Source organism: Felis catus, chromosome X (genome assembly GCF_018350175.1).
Source record: "Felis catus isolate Fca126 chromosome X, F.catus_Fca126_mat1.0, whole genome shotgun sequence".
Taxonomy (NCBI): domain Eukaryota; kingdom Metazoa; phylum Chordata; class Mammalia; order Carnivora; family Felidae; genus Felis; species Felis catus.
The window spans coordinates 14,148,315-14,164,443 of NC_058386.1; the positions used below are offsets into that span (position 1 = coordinate 14,148,315).

General features: G+C 43.4%; 1 protein-coding gene across 4 annotated transcripts; it reads left to right on the plus strand.

The window, feature by feature from the left end:
• The first annotated feature begins 18 nt into the window (after positions 1-18).
• On the plus strand, positions 19-16,129 carry SCML1 (Scm polycomb group protein like 1). Of its 4 annotated transcripts, none has more exons than XM_011291620.4 (8): positions 19-176; positions 5,986-6,134; positions 7,337-7,417; positions 8,138-8,215; positions 11,209-11,313; positions 11,956-12,496; positions 12,646-12,794; positions 14,465-16,129. In XM_011291620.4, the coding sequence occupies exons 2-8, from the start codon at positions 6,105-6,107 to the stop codon at positions 14,597-14,599; spliced, it is 1,119 nt and encodes a 372-aa protein (XP_011289922.1). In that variant the 5' UTR covers positions 19-176; positions 5,986-6,104; the 3' UTR covers positions 14,600-16,129. The 4 variants fall into 4 exon arrangements, with proteins under 4 accessions (XP_011289922.1, XP_019679162.1, XP_011289923.1 ...); XM_019823603.3 differs by having other exon boundaries at positions 8,141-8,215; XM_011291621.4 differs by lacking the exon at positions 7,337-7,417.

A 16,129-nucleotide genomic window follows, 5' to 3' on the forward strand; every position in this document is an offset into this window, starting at 1 on the left:
GGGGGGCTCGCGCTGGACACGTCACGTGCTCGGGCCCGACTTCCGGTGAAAGGACCGTTGGTCGGTTTCCAGGCGTGTTAACGGTTTTGGCCGTGGACGTCCCGGAAGGCTGGATACCACAGCTAGCGCCGCGAGCCCTCCGGAGTCCGGTGCGGCAGGTCCTGATGCCAGAGAAGGTCTGTCTAGCGGCACTTTGTCTCCCCTTGAGCTTTTTTGCCTCGGGTGTGCTCGAGAAGCCCTGGAGAGGAAATTTGCCTTAAAGACTGAGGAACTTCGGGGCGGAGCGGGGGTTGCGGGGCGGAGCGGGGGGCGGAGCGGGCAGGACCGAATTGGCCCTGAGGCCCGGAAAGGCCTGTGTAGCGGCATTTTGTCTCCCCTTGAGCTTTTTTTGCCTCGGGTGTGCTCGAGAAGCCCTGGAGAGGAAATTTGCCTTAAAGACTGAGGAACTTCGGGGCGGAGCGGGGGTTGCGGGGCGGAGCGGGGGGCGGAGCGGGCAGGACCGAATTGGCCCTGAGGCCCGGAAAGGCCTGTGTAGCGGCATTTTGTCTCCCCTTGAGCTTTTTTTGCCTCGGGTGTGCTCGAGAAGCCCTGGAGAGGAAATTTGCCTTAAAGACTGAGGAACTTCGGGGCGGAGCGGGGGACGGGGCGGGCAGGACCGAATTGGCCCTGAGGCCCGAAAAGGCCTTTCTAGCGGCACTTAGTCTCCCCTTGAACTTTGTTACCTCAGGTTGTGGGCGAAAAGCCGTTGAGAGGCCGTTTGGGCTAAAGGCTGGGGAGCTGCGGGGCGGGGGCCGGATTGGCCCTAAGCGGAGAAAAAGGACTTAACTTTTCTCTCAAATTTCGGCAGCCCTGCACAGGGGTGGTTCGGCGTGTTTTCCGCCGGCTGTCCCGGGAAGCCAGCGCCTGTGAGCTTTTGAGCTTTGGCCGTTTTTCTAGGACTTTATGCCGACTTTGGGGGACGAGTAGATCCTCTTTTGTTCCTTCTGTTCCTTAGCGGAGGCGGTTGGGGTAAGGAACTATCAAGACTCTCAGACATTGGGGCGCCTGGGTGGCTCAGTCGGTTAAGCGTCCGACTTCGGCTCAGGGCACGATCTCGCGGTCCGTGAGTTCGAGCCCGCGTCGGGCTCTGGGCTGATGGCTCAGAGCCTGGAGCCTGCTTCCGATTCTGTGTCTCCCTCTCTCTCTGCCCCTCCCCCGTTCATGCTCAGTCTCTCTCTGTCTCAAAAATAAATAAACGTTAATTAAAAAAAATAAAAAATAAACAAAAAATAAAAAGACTCTCAGATATTATATAGAATTTTGAGTTTAAAGAACTGATGGACCAGGGACGCCTGGGTAGCTCAGTCGGTTAAGCGTCCGACTGCCGCTCAGGTCGTGATCTCGCGGTTTGTGAGGTGCAGCCCCGACTTGGGCTCTGTGCTGACAGCTCGGACCGGAGCCTGCTTTGGATTTTGTATCTCTCTCTCACTCCCACTCCCTCTCCCGCTCTCTCTTCCTCTCTTCCTTTCCCCCTCTCCCTCCCATGCTCACACTCTGTCTCTCTCTCAAAAATAAACAGTCATTAAAAAATGTTTTTAAATAAAATAACTAAATAATTAATGGACTAGCTCGATTCATTATAACATTTTTTTGAGATTGAAACTGAGGGCGCCTGGGTGGGTCAGTCGGTTAAGCCTCAGACTTCGCTCAAGTCATGATCTCACAGTTCATGAGTTCCAGCCCCGATTAAGGCTCTGTGCTGACAGCTCAGAGCCTGGAGCCTGCTTGGGATTCTGTGTCTCCCTCTCTCGCTCTGCCCCTCCCCTGTCTCTCTCTCTCTCTCAAACATTAAAAAAAAAAAAAAAAAAAAAAAAAGAATTAACGGATTAGCTTGATTCATCAGGGAAATACAGATCAAAACCACACTGAGATACCACCTCACACCTGTCAGAATGGCTAAAATTAACAACTCAGGAGACAACAGATGCTGGCGGGGAGGTGGAGAAATGGGGACCCTCTTGCACTGTTGGTGGGAATGCAAACTGGTGCAGCCGCTCTGGAAAACAAGTGTGGAGGTTCCTCAAAAAAAATTAAAAATGGACCTACCCTATGACCCAGCAATAGCACTGCTAGGAATTTACCCAAGGGATACAGGAGTGCTGATGCATAGGGGCACTTGTACCCCAATGTTTATAACAGCACTCTCAACAATAGCCAAATTATGGAAAGAGCCTAAATGTCCATCAATTGATGGATCGATAAAGAAGATGTGGTTTATATATACAATGGAGTACTACTTGGCAATCAGAATGAAATCTTGCCATTTGCAATAATGTGGATGGAACTGGAAGGTATTATGCTAAGTGTAATAAGTCAGTCGGAGAAAGACAGATACCATATGTTTTCACTCATATGTGGAACTTGAGAAACTTAACAGAAGATCATGGGGGAGGGGAAGGGGAAAAAATTAGTTACAGAGGGAGGCAGACCATAAGAGACTCTGGAATACAGACAACAAACAGGGTTGATGGGAAGGGCGGGGGAGAGGAGAAAATGGGTGATGGGCGTTGAGGAGGGCACTTGTTGGGGTGAGCACTGGCTGTTGTATGTAAGTGATGATAAACCACGGCAATCTACCCCCAAAACCAAGAGCACACTGTATACACTGTATGTTAGCCAACTTGACAAATTATATTTAAAAAAATTATAAAGAAGGAATTAATGGACTAGCTTGACTTGTTATAACATTTTTTGACATTGAAACACTGATTTTGAGGGCACCTAAGTGGCTAGGTCGGTTGAGCATCCAACTTGGGCTCAGATCATGATCTCACAGTTCATGAGTTCCAGCCCCACCTTGGGCTCTTTGCTGACAGCTTGGAGCCTGGAGCCTGCTTCAGGTTCTGTGTCTCCCTCTCTCTCTCTCTGTCCCTCCCCTGCTCACACTCTGTCTCTCAAAAATAAAAATAAATATTAAAAAGAAAGAAATGTTGATTTTGAGACTTTGGTGGTAATCGTGTTTGATTAATGACAGTGCAGCCTTACTGGCTTAATGTAAACACATAAAGGAGGCAAAAGAAAATAAAGAGTTAGGTTGAGAACGATCCGTTTGATAATTTGATGAGAGATCTATTCCTTCTGTGGTGCCTGGGTGGCTCAGTCGGTTAAGTATCGGATTTCAGCTCAGGTTGTGATCTGGGCTCATGAGTTCCAGCCCAGTGCCAGGCTCTGTGCTGCCAGCTCAGAGCCTGGAATCTGCTTTAGATTCTGTGTCTCCTTCTCTCTGCCCTTCCCCCAATTATGCTATGTGTGTCTCACCCTCTCTCAAAAATAAACAGACATTAAAAAATTTTTAAAAGAGATCAATTCCTTCCCTCCTCTACCTGGCTCTCACCAAATCCAGACTGCTCTAGGGTTTTTAAACTAGTTTAATGTTTACACATCGTGATTTTACAAGCGGCTTTTCTGTAAGGCGTTTTATAAAAAGGGCATGGACCCAATTCGGTGGTGCGCGATGGGATACAGTTTTGTATTCCCTTCCATCTGGCATTCTCTTCCATCTGGCAACTTTGTGGTCTCTAAAGTTTGATATGGACAGTAGAAGGGCTACTTTTGAGAGTCTGGACAGGAGTTTTAGAAAATGATCAGTATTGACAGTTTTTTTTTTTTTTAATGTAAATCTGACTTGTTTTGCTGTGTCGCTTTAAAAACAAATTTTTTTTTTACGTTTATTTATTTTTGAGAGACAGAGTGAGACAGAGCATCAGCGGGGGAGGAGCAGAGAGAGAAAGAGACACAGAACCCGAAGCAGGCTGCAGGCTATGAGCAAGCTGCCAGCACAGAGCCTGACCTGGGGCTCCAACCCACGAACCGTGAAATCATGACTTGAGCTGAAGTTGGACGCTCAACCGACTGTGCCATGCAGGCACCCCAACTGTATCACATTTTTTTCTAGTGGTTTTGGGGTGAAATGCTGTTTTCACCCTTCACACTTTAGATAAATTGGTGGCAAGTGAATGCTCTCCACCTTGAAGGAGAATCTTCAAATTGCTTTTGAAAAATGCCTTTGAAATGTCTTTAATGTCTAAAAAACGTATTATAAAAAAACAGATGGCTTCTTGTTCGTATGTTATTAAGAGTTTAGGTTTTCTATCAGAAAATACAAGTGAGCTTTATTTTAAGTAAACTCATTTTGCAGGACTTTGAATTTAGTGAACTGTATTAATTTGCAACTGCTTCAAGGTTGGACTCTAAGAAAGTGTTGCAGAAACTTTATGTGATGTGAAGAAGTGAAAAGGAACTAAAATTTATGCTGTGCCTGCTGCGAACCAGACATGATGCCCAGTGCCTAACTTTCATTTGGTCTTACACAGCTCTGTAAAGTAGATATTATTCCAGCTTTAGGAGTTAAGGAATCGAGGCACAGAGAGGTTAAATACCTGCTTGAAGCAAAATAGCAAATTTTGCAATTTGGATTTGGATTCAAGTATTTTTTTTAATGTTTGTTTATTTTGAGAGCAAGCCAGCCAGCGTGCAGGGGGAGGGGCAGAGAGAGAGGGAGAGAGAATCCTAAACAGGCTTCATGCTGTCAGTGCAGAGTCAGACACGGGGCTCAATCCCACACCATGACCAGAGTCGAAATCAAGAGCTGGATGCTTAACCCACTTGGCCACCCAGGCGCCCCTGGATCCTATTTTTAAAAGCCCAGTTGTTTGTATTATGTCCTAGTATTTAAAATTTGTCTACAAGAAATTGTTGCTACATCTTCAGCGTACAGGTGCAATGTGAATGAAAATTACATGTTGGGACCCCGAATATTTGTTGCCCATGTGCTCCATGACTAATGGTTCTGTTGGGAGGATGTTATGCATACCCAAATAATGAAATAATAATAGCTAACAGTGGGTGCCTTTGCCATGACAGCTGTGGTTTTAAGCCCTTGTCATGTTTCAATTAATCTCCGTATCTGTATGAGGTCTGTACTATTATCCTCATGTTACAGAGAAGCACAGAGAAGTTACACAGCTAGTCAGTGGAGGAACTGGGACCTAAACCTAGGTATTCAGGCCCCAAGCCTAAGGTCTTAATGCTATTTGATGTTTCCCTTTGTGTAACAATTACCTTAAAACCATTAAAGTGGGAGTGTTCTGGTACTTTGGGGAAGGCAGTGTTAACTTCCAGATGGGATGACTTAGCACCTTTGCTTTGTGGAGATGGAACTTGAGTGGAGCTTTGAAGGAATAGGTTCCCCTAGGTGGAGAAACGGCAGGGTGTTGTGGGTAGAGGTCATGACAGGAATGAGAGGTTCAAACAGTGCAAGATCGATGTTGATGTGTAAATGTGCCACACACAAAGAAATGTCTGGAGTCCAGTGATGGACTCCATGCATGTTGCTCCCATGTCTAACTACAGCCAAGTTTCAGCTACAGTGTAAGTAATCCGGTAGGGAATTGTCTGGTTTTAAGAGTCTAACTGCGGTGGCAAACAAACAGGAAGTCATTTATCTTTATTTAAAAAAAATTTTTAACATTTACTTATGAGAGACAGACAGAGCGCAAGCAGGGTAGGGGGAAGGGCTAGGGAGACACAGAATCCCGAAGCAGGCTCCAGGCTCTGAGCTGGCAGCACAGGGCCCAACGATGCGGGGTTCGAACCCACAAACCGCGAGATCATGACCTTAACCGACTGAGCCACCCAGGTGCTTTTAAAAAGCAGCTGGGAATTATGTTCTCTTGTTCATTTGTTTCTAGCTTTTACTCTGTAGGCTTTAAGTTGTGAAGCATTCGCTTCACAGTTTTGAATTTGTGTTTGATCTTGATTCTTACTCCTCGGTGTGGCAATAGAGCCCTTCGATTTTAAAGGTTTATTCGAGATCACTCATGGAAGAGTTTTGTCACTCTCTAAAATTCAGCCAGGACTCTCAGTTAGAGTTGGCATCGGGAGAACAGATCCGTATTAAGTTTGTGAAAAGTCTGTGAAGTAACTTTGTTATGTGTTGCTTTTCAGGAGTCGGTGGTTTGCCAGACTCAGGCGACCAGGCAGTTTCACACATAAACCCTCCAACAAATTTAGAAATAACTAGGCCCAACGCAGAGGAAGCGGAGTGCTGCTGTTGCACAAAAAAGATGTCGAGCGGCTCCAGTGAAGTGGATGTGGTTTGTATTTCAAATTGAAGATCTGTCTTTGTTCTTTTCATTCTGCTCTATTTCTTCGCTAAATTGAATTGAAGTTCTTTCAGTGAAATGGCAGTAATCACAAGTTCATGAGTTTTGACAGTGATATATAAACCTGCTATAAACATTCGTGTGCAAGGCTTTTGTGAACAGATCCTAGCATTTCTCTTGGGTTAATACTCAGGAGTTGAATTGCTAGCTCATATGGTTAATGTAACTTCATGAAACTCTGCCCCATAGTCTTTCAAAATGGTTGTGTTATTGTATAATTGTGTCACATTGTGCTATGTTTCTTGATTCCTGACGGTAACAATATAAATTATTAAACTATATGTAATTTGGTTTCCCAGAAAAAGCATTTCTTTACTTAAATAATGATGTGGGTAGTAATGCCACCTTAGTGCTACGGGCAATTTTTTTAACTTCTATCAGCCCCAATATTTTTTCATAATAATGGTAGATAAAGTTAACTGCCTATCCAGAATGTTTCTCTGGCATAAATATGTGAAATAAATCACTTTGAAAAGCATAAGGTACCATACAAGGTATATTTTTATAAGAACTCCTCTGTAGCCCATTCCATATTATTTTGGTTATGTTTTTTGAAACAGAGACATACATAGCTTCTACATATCTTTATTTTAACATTATTCTTATAGTTTAATTCATTCTTAGAGTACAGTTATTAAATGAAGTGTAATTGTTATGTATCGTATATTCACTTATTTATATCGTGTCCTATCCCCCCCCTAAAAATGTTTTAAGGTGATTAGAGATTAATTTCTCAAGAAAAATAGGTGCTTAAGTGTTTCCTATTTTGTCCACAGAGTGGCACTGTTAGATTGCTTAAAAATCAAAAGTCATGTAACCTGGTTCTTTGTTCCTGGTTAGAAATACTTGGCTTTTACAGCAGTTCCGGTGCCAGGTTACTAGACTAGTCTTTCTACCTTGAGTTACACAAGAGGTTAAGCTGGAAGGAAAATGACGTCTTAAGTGTAGCTGCGGTAATGAGAAAACAGTTTTGCAAGTCCATCTTTTCATGTAGTCCTAAGATTTACAATGGACAAGGGTCCTTGGATATCACCAATAGGCTTTTGGAGCTTCTTAGAAGTGAAATTGAAGTCCTCGATTTTTCTTTCAGTTCTTTCACCTTTCCTCTTAATTTGTTAATAAATCTTCCTTAGAAAAGAACACGAATACCTGCTTATGATGATGATAACACTGTTCTTTATGCATATGAACCACATACTGCATATGTCCATAATGTAAGTAATGTTAATCGCCATTTGCCAAATATATTGACATGCATCCATTTTATTTATTTATTTATTTATTTTGAAGTATATTTATTTATTTTGAGAGAGACAGAGACAGTGTGAGCAGTGGAGGGGCAGAGAGCAAAAGAGAGAGAGAGAATCCCAAGCAGGCTTTGCACTGTTAGCACAGAGTCCGATGCGGGGCTTGAACTCAGGAAACCCTGAGATCATGACCTGAGCTGAAACGGAGAGTCAGACGCTTAACTAACTGAGTCACCCAGGCACCCCAACACGTGACCATTTTAAAGGAAAAGGTTTCAATTTTTCATATACTGTAGAGTTCCTCTCAACTCACACTCAAAAAATATTGGTCTCTCCTGAATTTGCTTCCTTAGCTAGTGAGGATTTAACCATTTACCTTCCCTTTCCTTATGGTAGGACGTTCAGGGCAGTTTGTACTCATTTTCAGTATAAAACCCTAAACCTAGGTCCTTATGATATAATAAATTCTTTCCATACTTCCTGTCTTACTTAGTTATATTTCCACTCACATATTAATGTTTTTATTCTATTTTGTCTCTGCTTTAGATTAAGGCTTCTGAAACCTTTTGAAAAGTTAGTGAAAATAAAAACAATTTAAATAAATGTAAAGTGGGTTTTTTTTCTCCTAGTATTCAGTTTGACTCTTATAAAAGTAAAGCATTAACTACTTAACTTTTCAAATATTAGCAGGAAGCTGTTCTATCTGACACATCCTACAACGAAGAGAAACAAAAAACAGTTCAGGACGTCCTTATTCATTGTCAGGTACAAAACTTCTGTCTCTCAAATGTACTTTTCTGAAATACTAAGTTGAAATTCTCTTTATCTCATGTAAAGTATACAATTAATTGTAATTTTGCTTTATCAGATTATTTATGATTATCACTCCATTGTGATGATTTTTAACAATTTCTAGTTAGAAGAGCATCTCCAGGTGAAAATTTTGAAATACCAGTATGTACATTTTATAGCTTTGCTTTTAAAGCCCTTAACTGGAGAAATCGATGTTATGTTACTCAATATTGAATTAATTTCCCCTACAAAATCTTGAAAAGAAATTGTCTGCTATGGATAAAATTTAGTGTGTGCCTAAATGCATTGTTGAGATATCTCAATTGAGAAAGTGTCAGCTCACCATTGTTTTTTAAAAAGTGTATCTTACATAGTTTTGAGGGGATGTTGTAAAAGTGAGCCTGTTGGTAGAGATTGATAGAAGTATGTAAATCAAGGATTTTGTGAGCTGCATCCTCTAGAGGTAATGAAAGGTTATTTTTTAAAAAGTAGTTCTTGACAAACCAAGTGTCTTGGATTAAAACCAGGTAGGGTGCCGAAGAGAGTTTATTACCTGAGTCTTTATCACTGTCGCTGAGAGTAGAAGCTGACTGCCTGCAGGGGGACTGCCTGGAGGGGACGCGGCAGGCCTGGGGTTGGGGGGGAGGACGTGCAGGGGGCGGGGTGCGGGGTGCAGGAGGGAGGCTCTGCCCCGGAGCAGGAGCAGGGCTGTCCCTCCACTTCCGGAAGCATCCCCGGTCCCCCCCCCCCCACCTCTGCCGCGCCTTCTCCCTGAGCCACTGGGAAGACGTGGGCTCGCGCGCCTACGAGGAGAAATGCCCGGGGCCTCGAGTTACGGCCCTGACGCGGGCCCTCGGCGGTCCCCGCGGCTCCCAGCGGGCTCGCTCGTTCCTTTGTTGGACCCCTTCCCTGCCCTGCCCAGCCCAGGCCGGTTGCCGCAGCACCGCCATCTTTTCCTTTTCCGTCCTTGCCCGGCGTCCCCTTCTGGAAGACCCCAGCCCTCCGCAGCCCGGGAGGCGGAGGGGGCGCCCGCCCGCCCGCTGCGCCCTGGCCCTTCCGCAGCTCTCTGGCCAGCTCCCTGCCGGTCCCCACGAGCTCCCAACAGCTCAGCCCCCCGCTTCTTCCTCTTCCTTCACGGAGGCGAGGCAGGGTGTGAGGCAGAAATCCCTCCCGGTCCCAACTGCTCTCCCCAGGGCCCACCGAGTAGCCTGGCATCTGTCCTCGGGGCGGCGTCTCCCCTGTAGGGCGAACAGCCACACCTGCACGGGGCTCTGCCCCCAGGCCTCTTGCCCTGTGCCGGGACCCCTCCCTTCGTCGGTCACCACCTCCTGTCCCTTCAGCCTCGGTCTGCATCACTCTGCGCACGTCCTCCCGCAGCTCAACAAAACCTCCTCTTTGGGCCCCCCATCCGTCTTTCTGTCCCCCTGTCTCTCTCCTTCCCTCGAAACGCTGCTCTTTGCACGTCGTTTACGCTCACTGTCTAACGTGTGCCTTCCCGTGTTCTGTTTGGGTAGTTTTGAATCTGCCGTTCCTTCTGCCCTCTATGCCCTGCCATGCATCTTTAGCTAGCGAACACCGGCTCGTCTTGGAATTCTCGGCGTAGACCTCTCTGGAAGGCCTGCCACGACTGCCGGCCTGGGTTCGGGCTTGCTCTTGTGTGCGCTTAGCCTCCCGTTCTTACCTGTGCCGTGGCCGTCCGAGTGTAATAATAAATAATACGAACATCAGCGGGTGATTGAGCGCTAGCGGAGCGGTCGGCAGGTGGTATCGTGATTACGTTCGTAGTGACATCATACTCCAGCGCCTCACTTTGTCCTCAGGGGAACTCTGAGAGATGCGCTCATCTCGATTCTTCTGTAGGTGAGGAAACGGAAGCACAGAGAAGTTAAGCAACTTGCCCAAGGTCACACAGCTGATAAGCATCAGAACCCAAGCATGTCCCCCTAGCGCCTGCGCCATTTACCTCAGCATTACAGACCGGTGGGTCTCGCTGGATCAGGCAGCAGAACCACCTGGAGGGCTTGTGGAAACAGATCGCCGCCCCCATCCTCAGGGTTCCCCCCTCAGTACGTCTGGGGTGGGAGACGGTGCCTTTCCGACAAGCCAGTAGGCGATGTGGATGCTACTGGCCCGAGGCCGCACTTGGAGAACCACTGCTGCGGCTGCTGGTCACTTGATTGAAATCATCCCTCACCAGCTACAATGGGAGTTTCTTCCGGCAGGATCCGGTGATCTTGTTTTGTTGTGTTGTGTTTTCTGTCCATATTGCTGGCACCTAGCAAAGCAGTTCTGACAGGTCATAGGCCCCCAAGAACTGTTTATTGGAATGAATGGAGGAATGAAGGGAAATGGTTCCAGCCTCCAGTTGAAGTGTATTGTTTCCCTGAATGAAGTTTCTGTGTATTTGAAGAATTCTCAGGTTTTATTAGTCCCGAACCTGGTTGGCCTGTACGGGACATGCACTCAAAGGTTTTGTAAGGGTAACTGTCGATGGCCTGAGTTAAAAATACTTTGAAGCCAGAAGTCACATCTGTTATATCTGGCTCACTGTTCTTTCCAGAGTGGAATGCTCACTGCCTAGGAGTTCGCACCGTCATTCTATGCAGAGAGGCTCTTTGGCCTTTTAGCAGATTTGAAACTTTCTTTCCTAAAATAGCATTCTCCTTGACGTAAACCGACTCCGTCCTAAATGTGGTGGCTTATAAGAATGGTAGTACATTTACTTGCGGGTAGTAAAGCTTCTGAAAATGCCTGTATGGCATGAGTAGTTGAGTAGGAGGCTGGGGCCCCTTATCTCAGCCAGCTCGGCTCTGTGTCACCAAAACCGGGCGTCAAGTGGGAAACGATCTTTCTGATGGCTTCAGAGCTTTCCTTGTTTCTAGTAGTCAAAATTTGGCTTCTTGGTGCTTTTATGTTACTTTCCTTTTGAAATAGAAACTAATAATAGCTTGTATTATATATAATAGGTCATCTATGATGCCATTCAAAACCTGGATAAGAAATTTGATGTCATTCATGGAAAAGTTTCAAAAATCCACCGTTTACGTGTGAAATCAATATGGCAAAATCGCGTGAGTGTTATAAAAATATTTGCTCAAGTGTAATCGACCTCTGGTTTATAATGATGCCAGTCAGTTAGAAATCAGAGAGATTTCTAGCAAGGCTAGATTGATATTAGCAATTAGCAAGGCTGATTGATATTTGCTGTTGCAGCAGATGGGAGACTAAAACTTTTGGAAAAATGCTAAGGTTTAGGTTTGAGGAAGTGTGTGACAATGAATATATTGATAAGTATAATGTATAAAATTCAGTTAAAGTGTAAAGTTGTGAAACAAAAATCATATAATCAACATGGAGCATTCATCTTTAGTAATAATAAAGCTGTGTTACATAAAAAATACAGTAAAACCTTGGATTGCGAGTAACTTGTTCTGCGAGCGTTCTGCAAGACAAGCAAACATTTCTGATAAATTTTAACTTGATAAACAAGCGATGTCTTGTAATACGAGTAGTGTGTGATACCGAATGTCCCACAGTCACAACTGAGCCAATGGTTCTTGAAATTCGCTTTGCTAAACAAGTGCTTTGGATTGCAAGCATGCTTCCAGAACGAATTATGCTTGCAAACCAAGGTTTTACTATATATTTACTACTTCCGTTGTTTCCCTTTTACTCACTGACAGTTGGTTTATGCTGGGTTTGTGTCATTTCAGAAGCCATTTGGATATGCATACAAAAATTACAATTACCTGCTTTCCAGAAAGATCAGGTTTCAGAAAATGAGGAAAAAGGAGACTCCTTCTTCCTTATCTGAACCTAAAAGCTATAGCCCAACTATTCCAGTAGAAAGGCCCAACTATGATTTCCAGAGCAGCTCTCTAGAAACATCTTACCATGCAGAGCCAGAGTCCCCAGAACGGGATCCAGAGTCACTCTACCAGCGGCGGGAATCGCGCATGAGCCAGAGTCCATCGCTTCTCTCCAGCTTCACTGCACAGTCATACCAGCCATATTTCACACCCGATCCAGTACAGGAGGGCTCCTCTTGCATACCTTGCTATGATAGCCCAGAGGCCCACGGCACCACCAGTCTCTTCTTACCTCTCCGAGCATCCACGGCAATACCTGAAGGCTCGTTGACACAAGCTGATCCCGGTTCACCAGAGAACCCTGACATGATGGCTTTTCCAAGTTCAGTGGAAAATGAGAGCCTCGGCCATACTGCCTCCTCCCTTTACATCCCAGGCAACTTTGGTGAGTGTGAAAGGACACTTATTACAAGTAGCACGATTTAACCTATATTCCTCAACATGCTTGATGCAAGACCATTTCTCCCGACCTAACATCTCTTTCAGGGTAATGACCAGGTCAGGTTTGATTTGTCTTTTTCTCTCCCACTGAAGCTACAAGTTCACCTGTTGGAAGTAATCCAGGTGTCTTGAGAGACTTCCCTGCGGACCCTTCAACCTGGTCTGTGGATGAAGTGATCCTGTTTCTGAAACAAGCAGACCCTGAGACGCTCACCCCTATCGCTGACCTCTTCAGGCAACATGTAATGTATATTTTGATCTGGTTTTCCTGTCATGATGCTTTGCTTTGCTTTGCTTTTTAAAGTAAGCTCTAACCCAACATGGAGCTTGAACTCACGACCCCAAGATCGAGGGTCGCATGCTCTACAGACTGAGGCAGCCAGGTGCCCCTGCCGTAATTCTTTTGAATGACCTCTGTGCAGGCCTTTCTGTTGGATACCAATTAGGACAGATGGTGGGAGAACTCTACCAACCGATTTTCCATGTGTGAGAAAGTTGACTTTGCCCAAAGTTAGATCCGTAAAGGCTGGATTTAAATAGGAAGAATGTGACAGGCTGTCCTCCTTGTTGTGATGCCCAGTGAATCCAGCAGCTGATTCCATTTGGCTCAGTTCTGTTAACCTTACACGCTTATTGACAATTTGGGATGCTGATACTTTCATGCCATTTACAAAGCCGCATCCCGGGCTAAATTTTTGGAAGTTCTAGTTGTACTTAGTAGAAAAAGTACAGAAGCTGCCTGACAAAGACAGTCTATTAGGGGTTTCAGGTCTTTCCAGACAGTACAGTTTTATTTTTAAACCAGAACTTGTAAAAACCAAATAATATTCTTCAGCAGCATCAGTTGGTCAACTAGTAAAGAATTTGAGGAGGATGCCTTGTGACCATCAAGTCGTATTTTTATAGTGTTTCCTAAAGAGTGAAATTAGTGGCCACATATTTGATGTAATGTGTTCAGTATGGCAAGGAAATCATTAGTTTTTAGCATCTAATTAGCTTTAGACAACTAACTGATTAGCTTTCAACATCAAAACACCGTATAGCACATTTACAGTTTGTATTGATGCTGACATATTCCAGGCTGTTCTAAGAAAGTGAATGGCCATCTGAAATTCATTTCTACCATTTATAGTGTTTTACTCTTTGTCACAGATATGCAATATTTTATTCAACACAGTATTTAAAGTTAGGTAGTAGTTTGCGGGGCACCTGGGTGGCTCAGTTGTTTAAGTGTCCGACTCTTGGTTTCATGAGATCACGGTTTCGTGAGTTCGAGCCCTGTGTCAGCGGTGCTGACAGCATGGAACCTGCTTGGGATTCTCTCTCTCATTCTCTTTCTGCCCCTCCCCTACTCACGTGGTCTCTATCAAAACTTTCATTAATTAAGCAAATAAGTAAATAAAAAGAAAGAAAATAAAGTTAGTTTGCTGCTTAGGACATTTTTTTTTTTTTAACGTTTATTTATTTTTGGGACAGAGAGAGACAGAGCATGAACAGGGGAGGGGCAGAGAGAGAGAGGGAGACACAGAATCGGAAACAGGCTCCAGGCTCCGAGCCATCAGCCCAGAGCCCGACGCGGGGCTCGAACTCACGGAGATCGTGACCTGGCTGAAGTCGGACGCTTAACCGACTGCGCCACCCAGGCGCCCCAACTTAGGACATTTTTAAGATATTAGGTGAACTTTTCTTTTTCTTAAAATTCTAAGTAAATTTACAAATGATCAAAACATGCTTCACTGTACAAATTATATTTGCAATAGTTTTCGTCAGGCCGATGCATACTTTCATAGAGAATACACATCTGGAATGAGCTGCTCTCTAGTTGGTATTGCATGTTCTTATATATAAAGAAATCGCCATTCCGTTAAAAGATGAACAGATGACTAATTATTGTCATTTCCTTCTGTCTCAGGACATTGATGGGAAGGCTCTGCTACTCCTCAAGAGTGACATGATGCTGAAGCACATGGGGCTGAAGCTGGGGACCGCCGTGAAGTTGTGTCACTACATTGATGGGCTTAGAGGAGAAAAACACATTGACAATTGAAAAAATGTTTCTGTACACTTAGCTTGGCCTTCATTTAGGGAGACCAGTGCCATCTTGGGGTAAAACCATTTCCCTGCCCTTTAGAAGTTGTTGTTGTATAGAAGGTTCTTCTACAAACATGTCATATCCAGAATTGCAGGGCTCCGTTACAGTCTAGTCTACTATTTTAGAAGCCATTTAACATGTTAGTATTGGCATATTCACATTGGTTGTTGGTTCTTTACATCTTTTTATTATTTCATTATATAGTTTACAAATGTACTTCATGCAGGAAACAGAAACACCTCTAATTTCTGTTCATCTTTTTCTGTAGAACCAAAATAGCTGGATCCCAAAGAGAAAATATCAGGGACTGGCAAATTCTGTAATAAAACCCATGAGCCTTCCTTACAAGAAAACTTAAAAGACGCAAATATAGGTATCATCTTTCTACAATATTTTATGTTTGTACTGCAAGGTTCTGTTCATATTCTGTCAGCTTCCCAAAAGGGAAAGCCATATAAATTATTTTCCTTTCTATTATTATTTCTACATATGTTATATTTGTTCCTATTTTTTAAAAAAAGGCAACGTTATAAACTTTCTTGAAATATTCTTAGCAGTTTTTGGGTAAATTATAGAGTAGTCATTTTATACAAGAGATAGTTATTTTAAAACTTCCATATTTTGCATAAATTTGGACATTGCACCAGGCATTCAATGCTCACATATCTCTATAAAGGTGTCTATGTCCAGATTTTTAAAAGATGTATATTTTAGTCTGTGTTTATTCCTCATAAGGATACTGTTTCATATTTATATTTTATTCTATATATGAAGTATACGCACAAGTACATCTTTTCTTTTTGAATTTAAAATAGCGCTTTGTACCTCCACATAGGTAAATATTAACAATATTTAGTGAGATGTTTTTATTCTGTTAAAAATACTCACGTTATTTGCCATCACTACTGATACCTCCGACCTTACTCTTCAGGGTTTCCTTCCAGGGAAGTTCTCTGTCTTATGCAATGTTTCTAGTTAACTTGCTTTCTGAGCCAATTATCCTACTAAATTTGGGAAGATATGTTACTTCTGATTGGTCATTTTGAACTTTATTTTAAAGATTAGGACTTTCAAGTGAAACATGTTCATTTTTATTGTTTTGTTATTTATTACCTTGTATAACATTTGATGTTATATTTATAAGCTGTGAGAATTGGTGCTAAGTGTATTAGCCATTTGTTATTAAATGCCAATAAAATGTTCACCGGGGGCAAAAATGTACATTTTCCTTTTAGAAAACCAAGTGTGCTTTATAAACACATGCAATTATTTACTGGGCATCTGTGATTTAAAAGGTGCTTTTATTTTTGTTTTTCATTTCTTTTATTTCTTATAAGACCAGATTCTATTTTAAACTTGATTTTCTCTCAAATTGTGTGAAGATGCCAGTGCCTGGTTGAACAGTCCTCAGGTGTGTTTGTATGAATACTATGTTTTACAGTTTTCAGATTTAAAAATTTAATAAAGTTTAAAAAACACAATAAT

Coding starts and splice junctions, on each gene's coding strand:
- SCML1 (XM_011291620.4), top strand. CDS start 6,105: ATGTCGAGCGGCTCCAGTGAAGTGGATGTG. Junction 6,135..7,336: donor GCTCCAGTGAAGTGGATGTG/GTTTGTATTTCA, acceptor AATCTTCCTTAG/AAAAGAACACGAATACCTGC. Junction 11,314..11,955: donor AATCAATATGGCAAAATCGC/GTGAGTGTTATA, acceptor GTGTCATTTCAG/AAGCCATTTGGATATGCATA.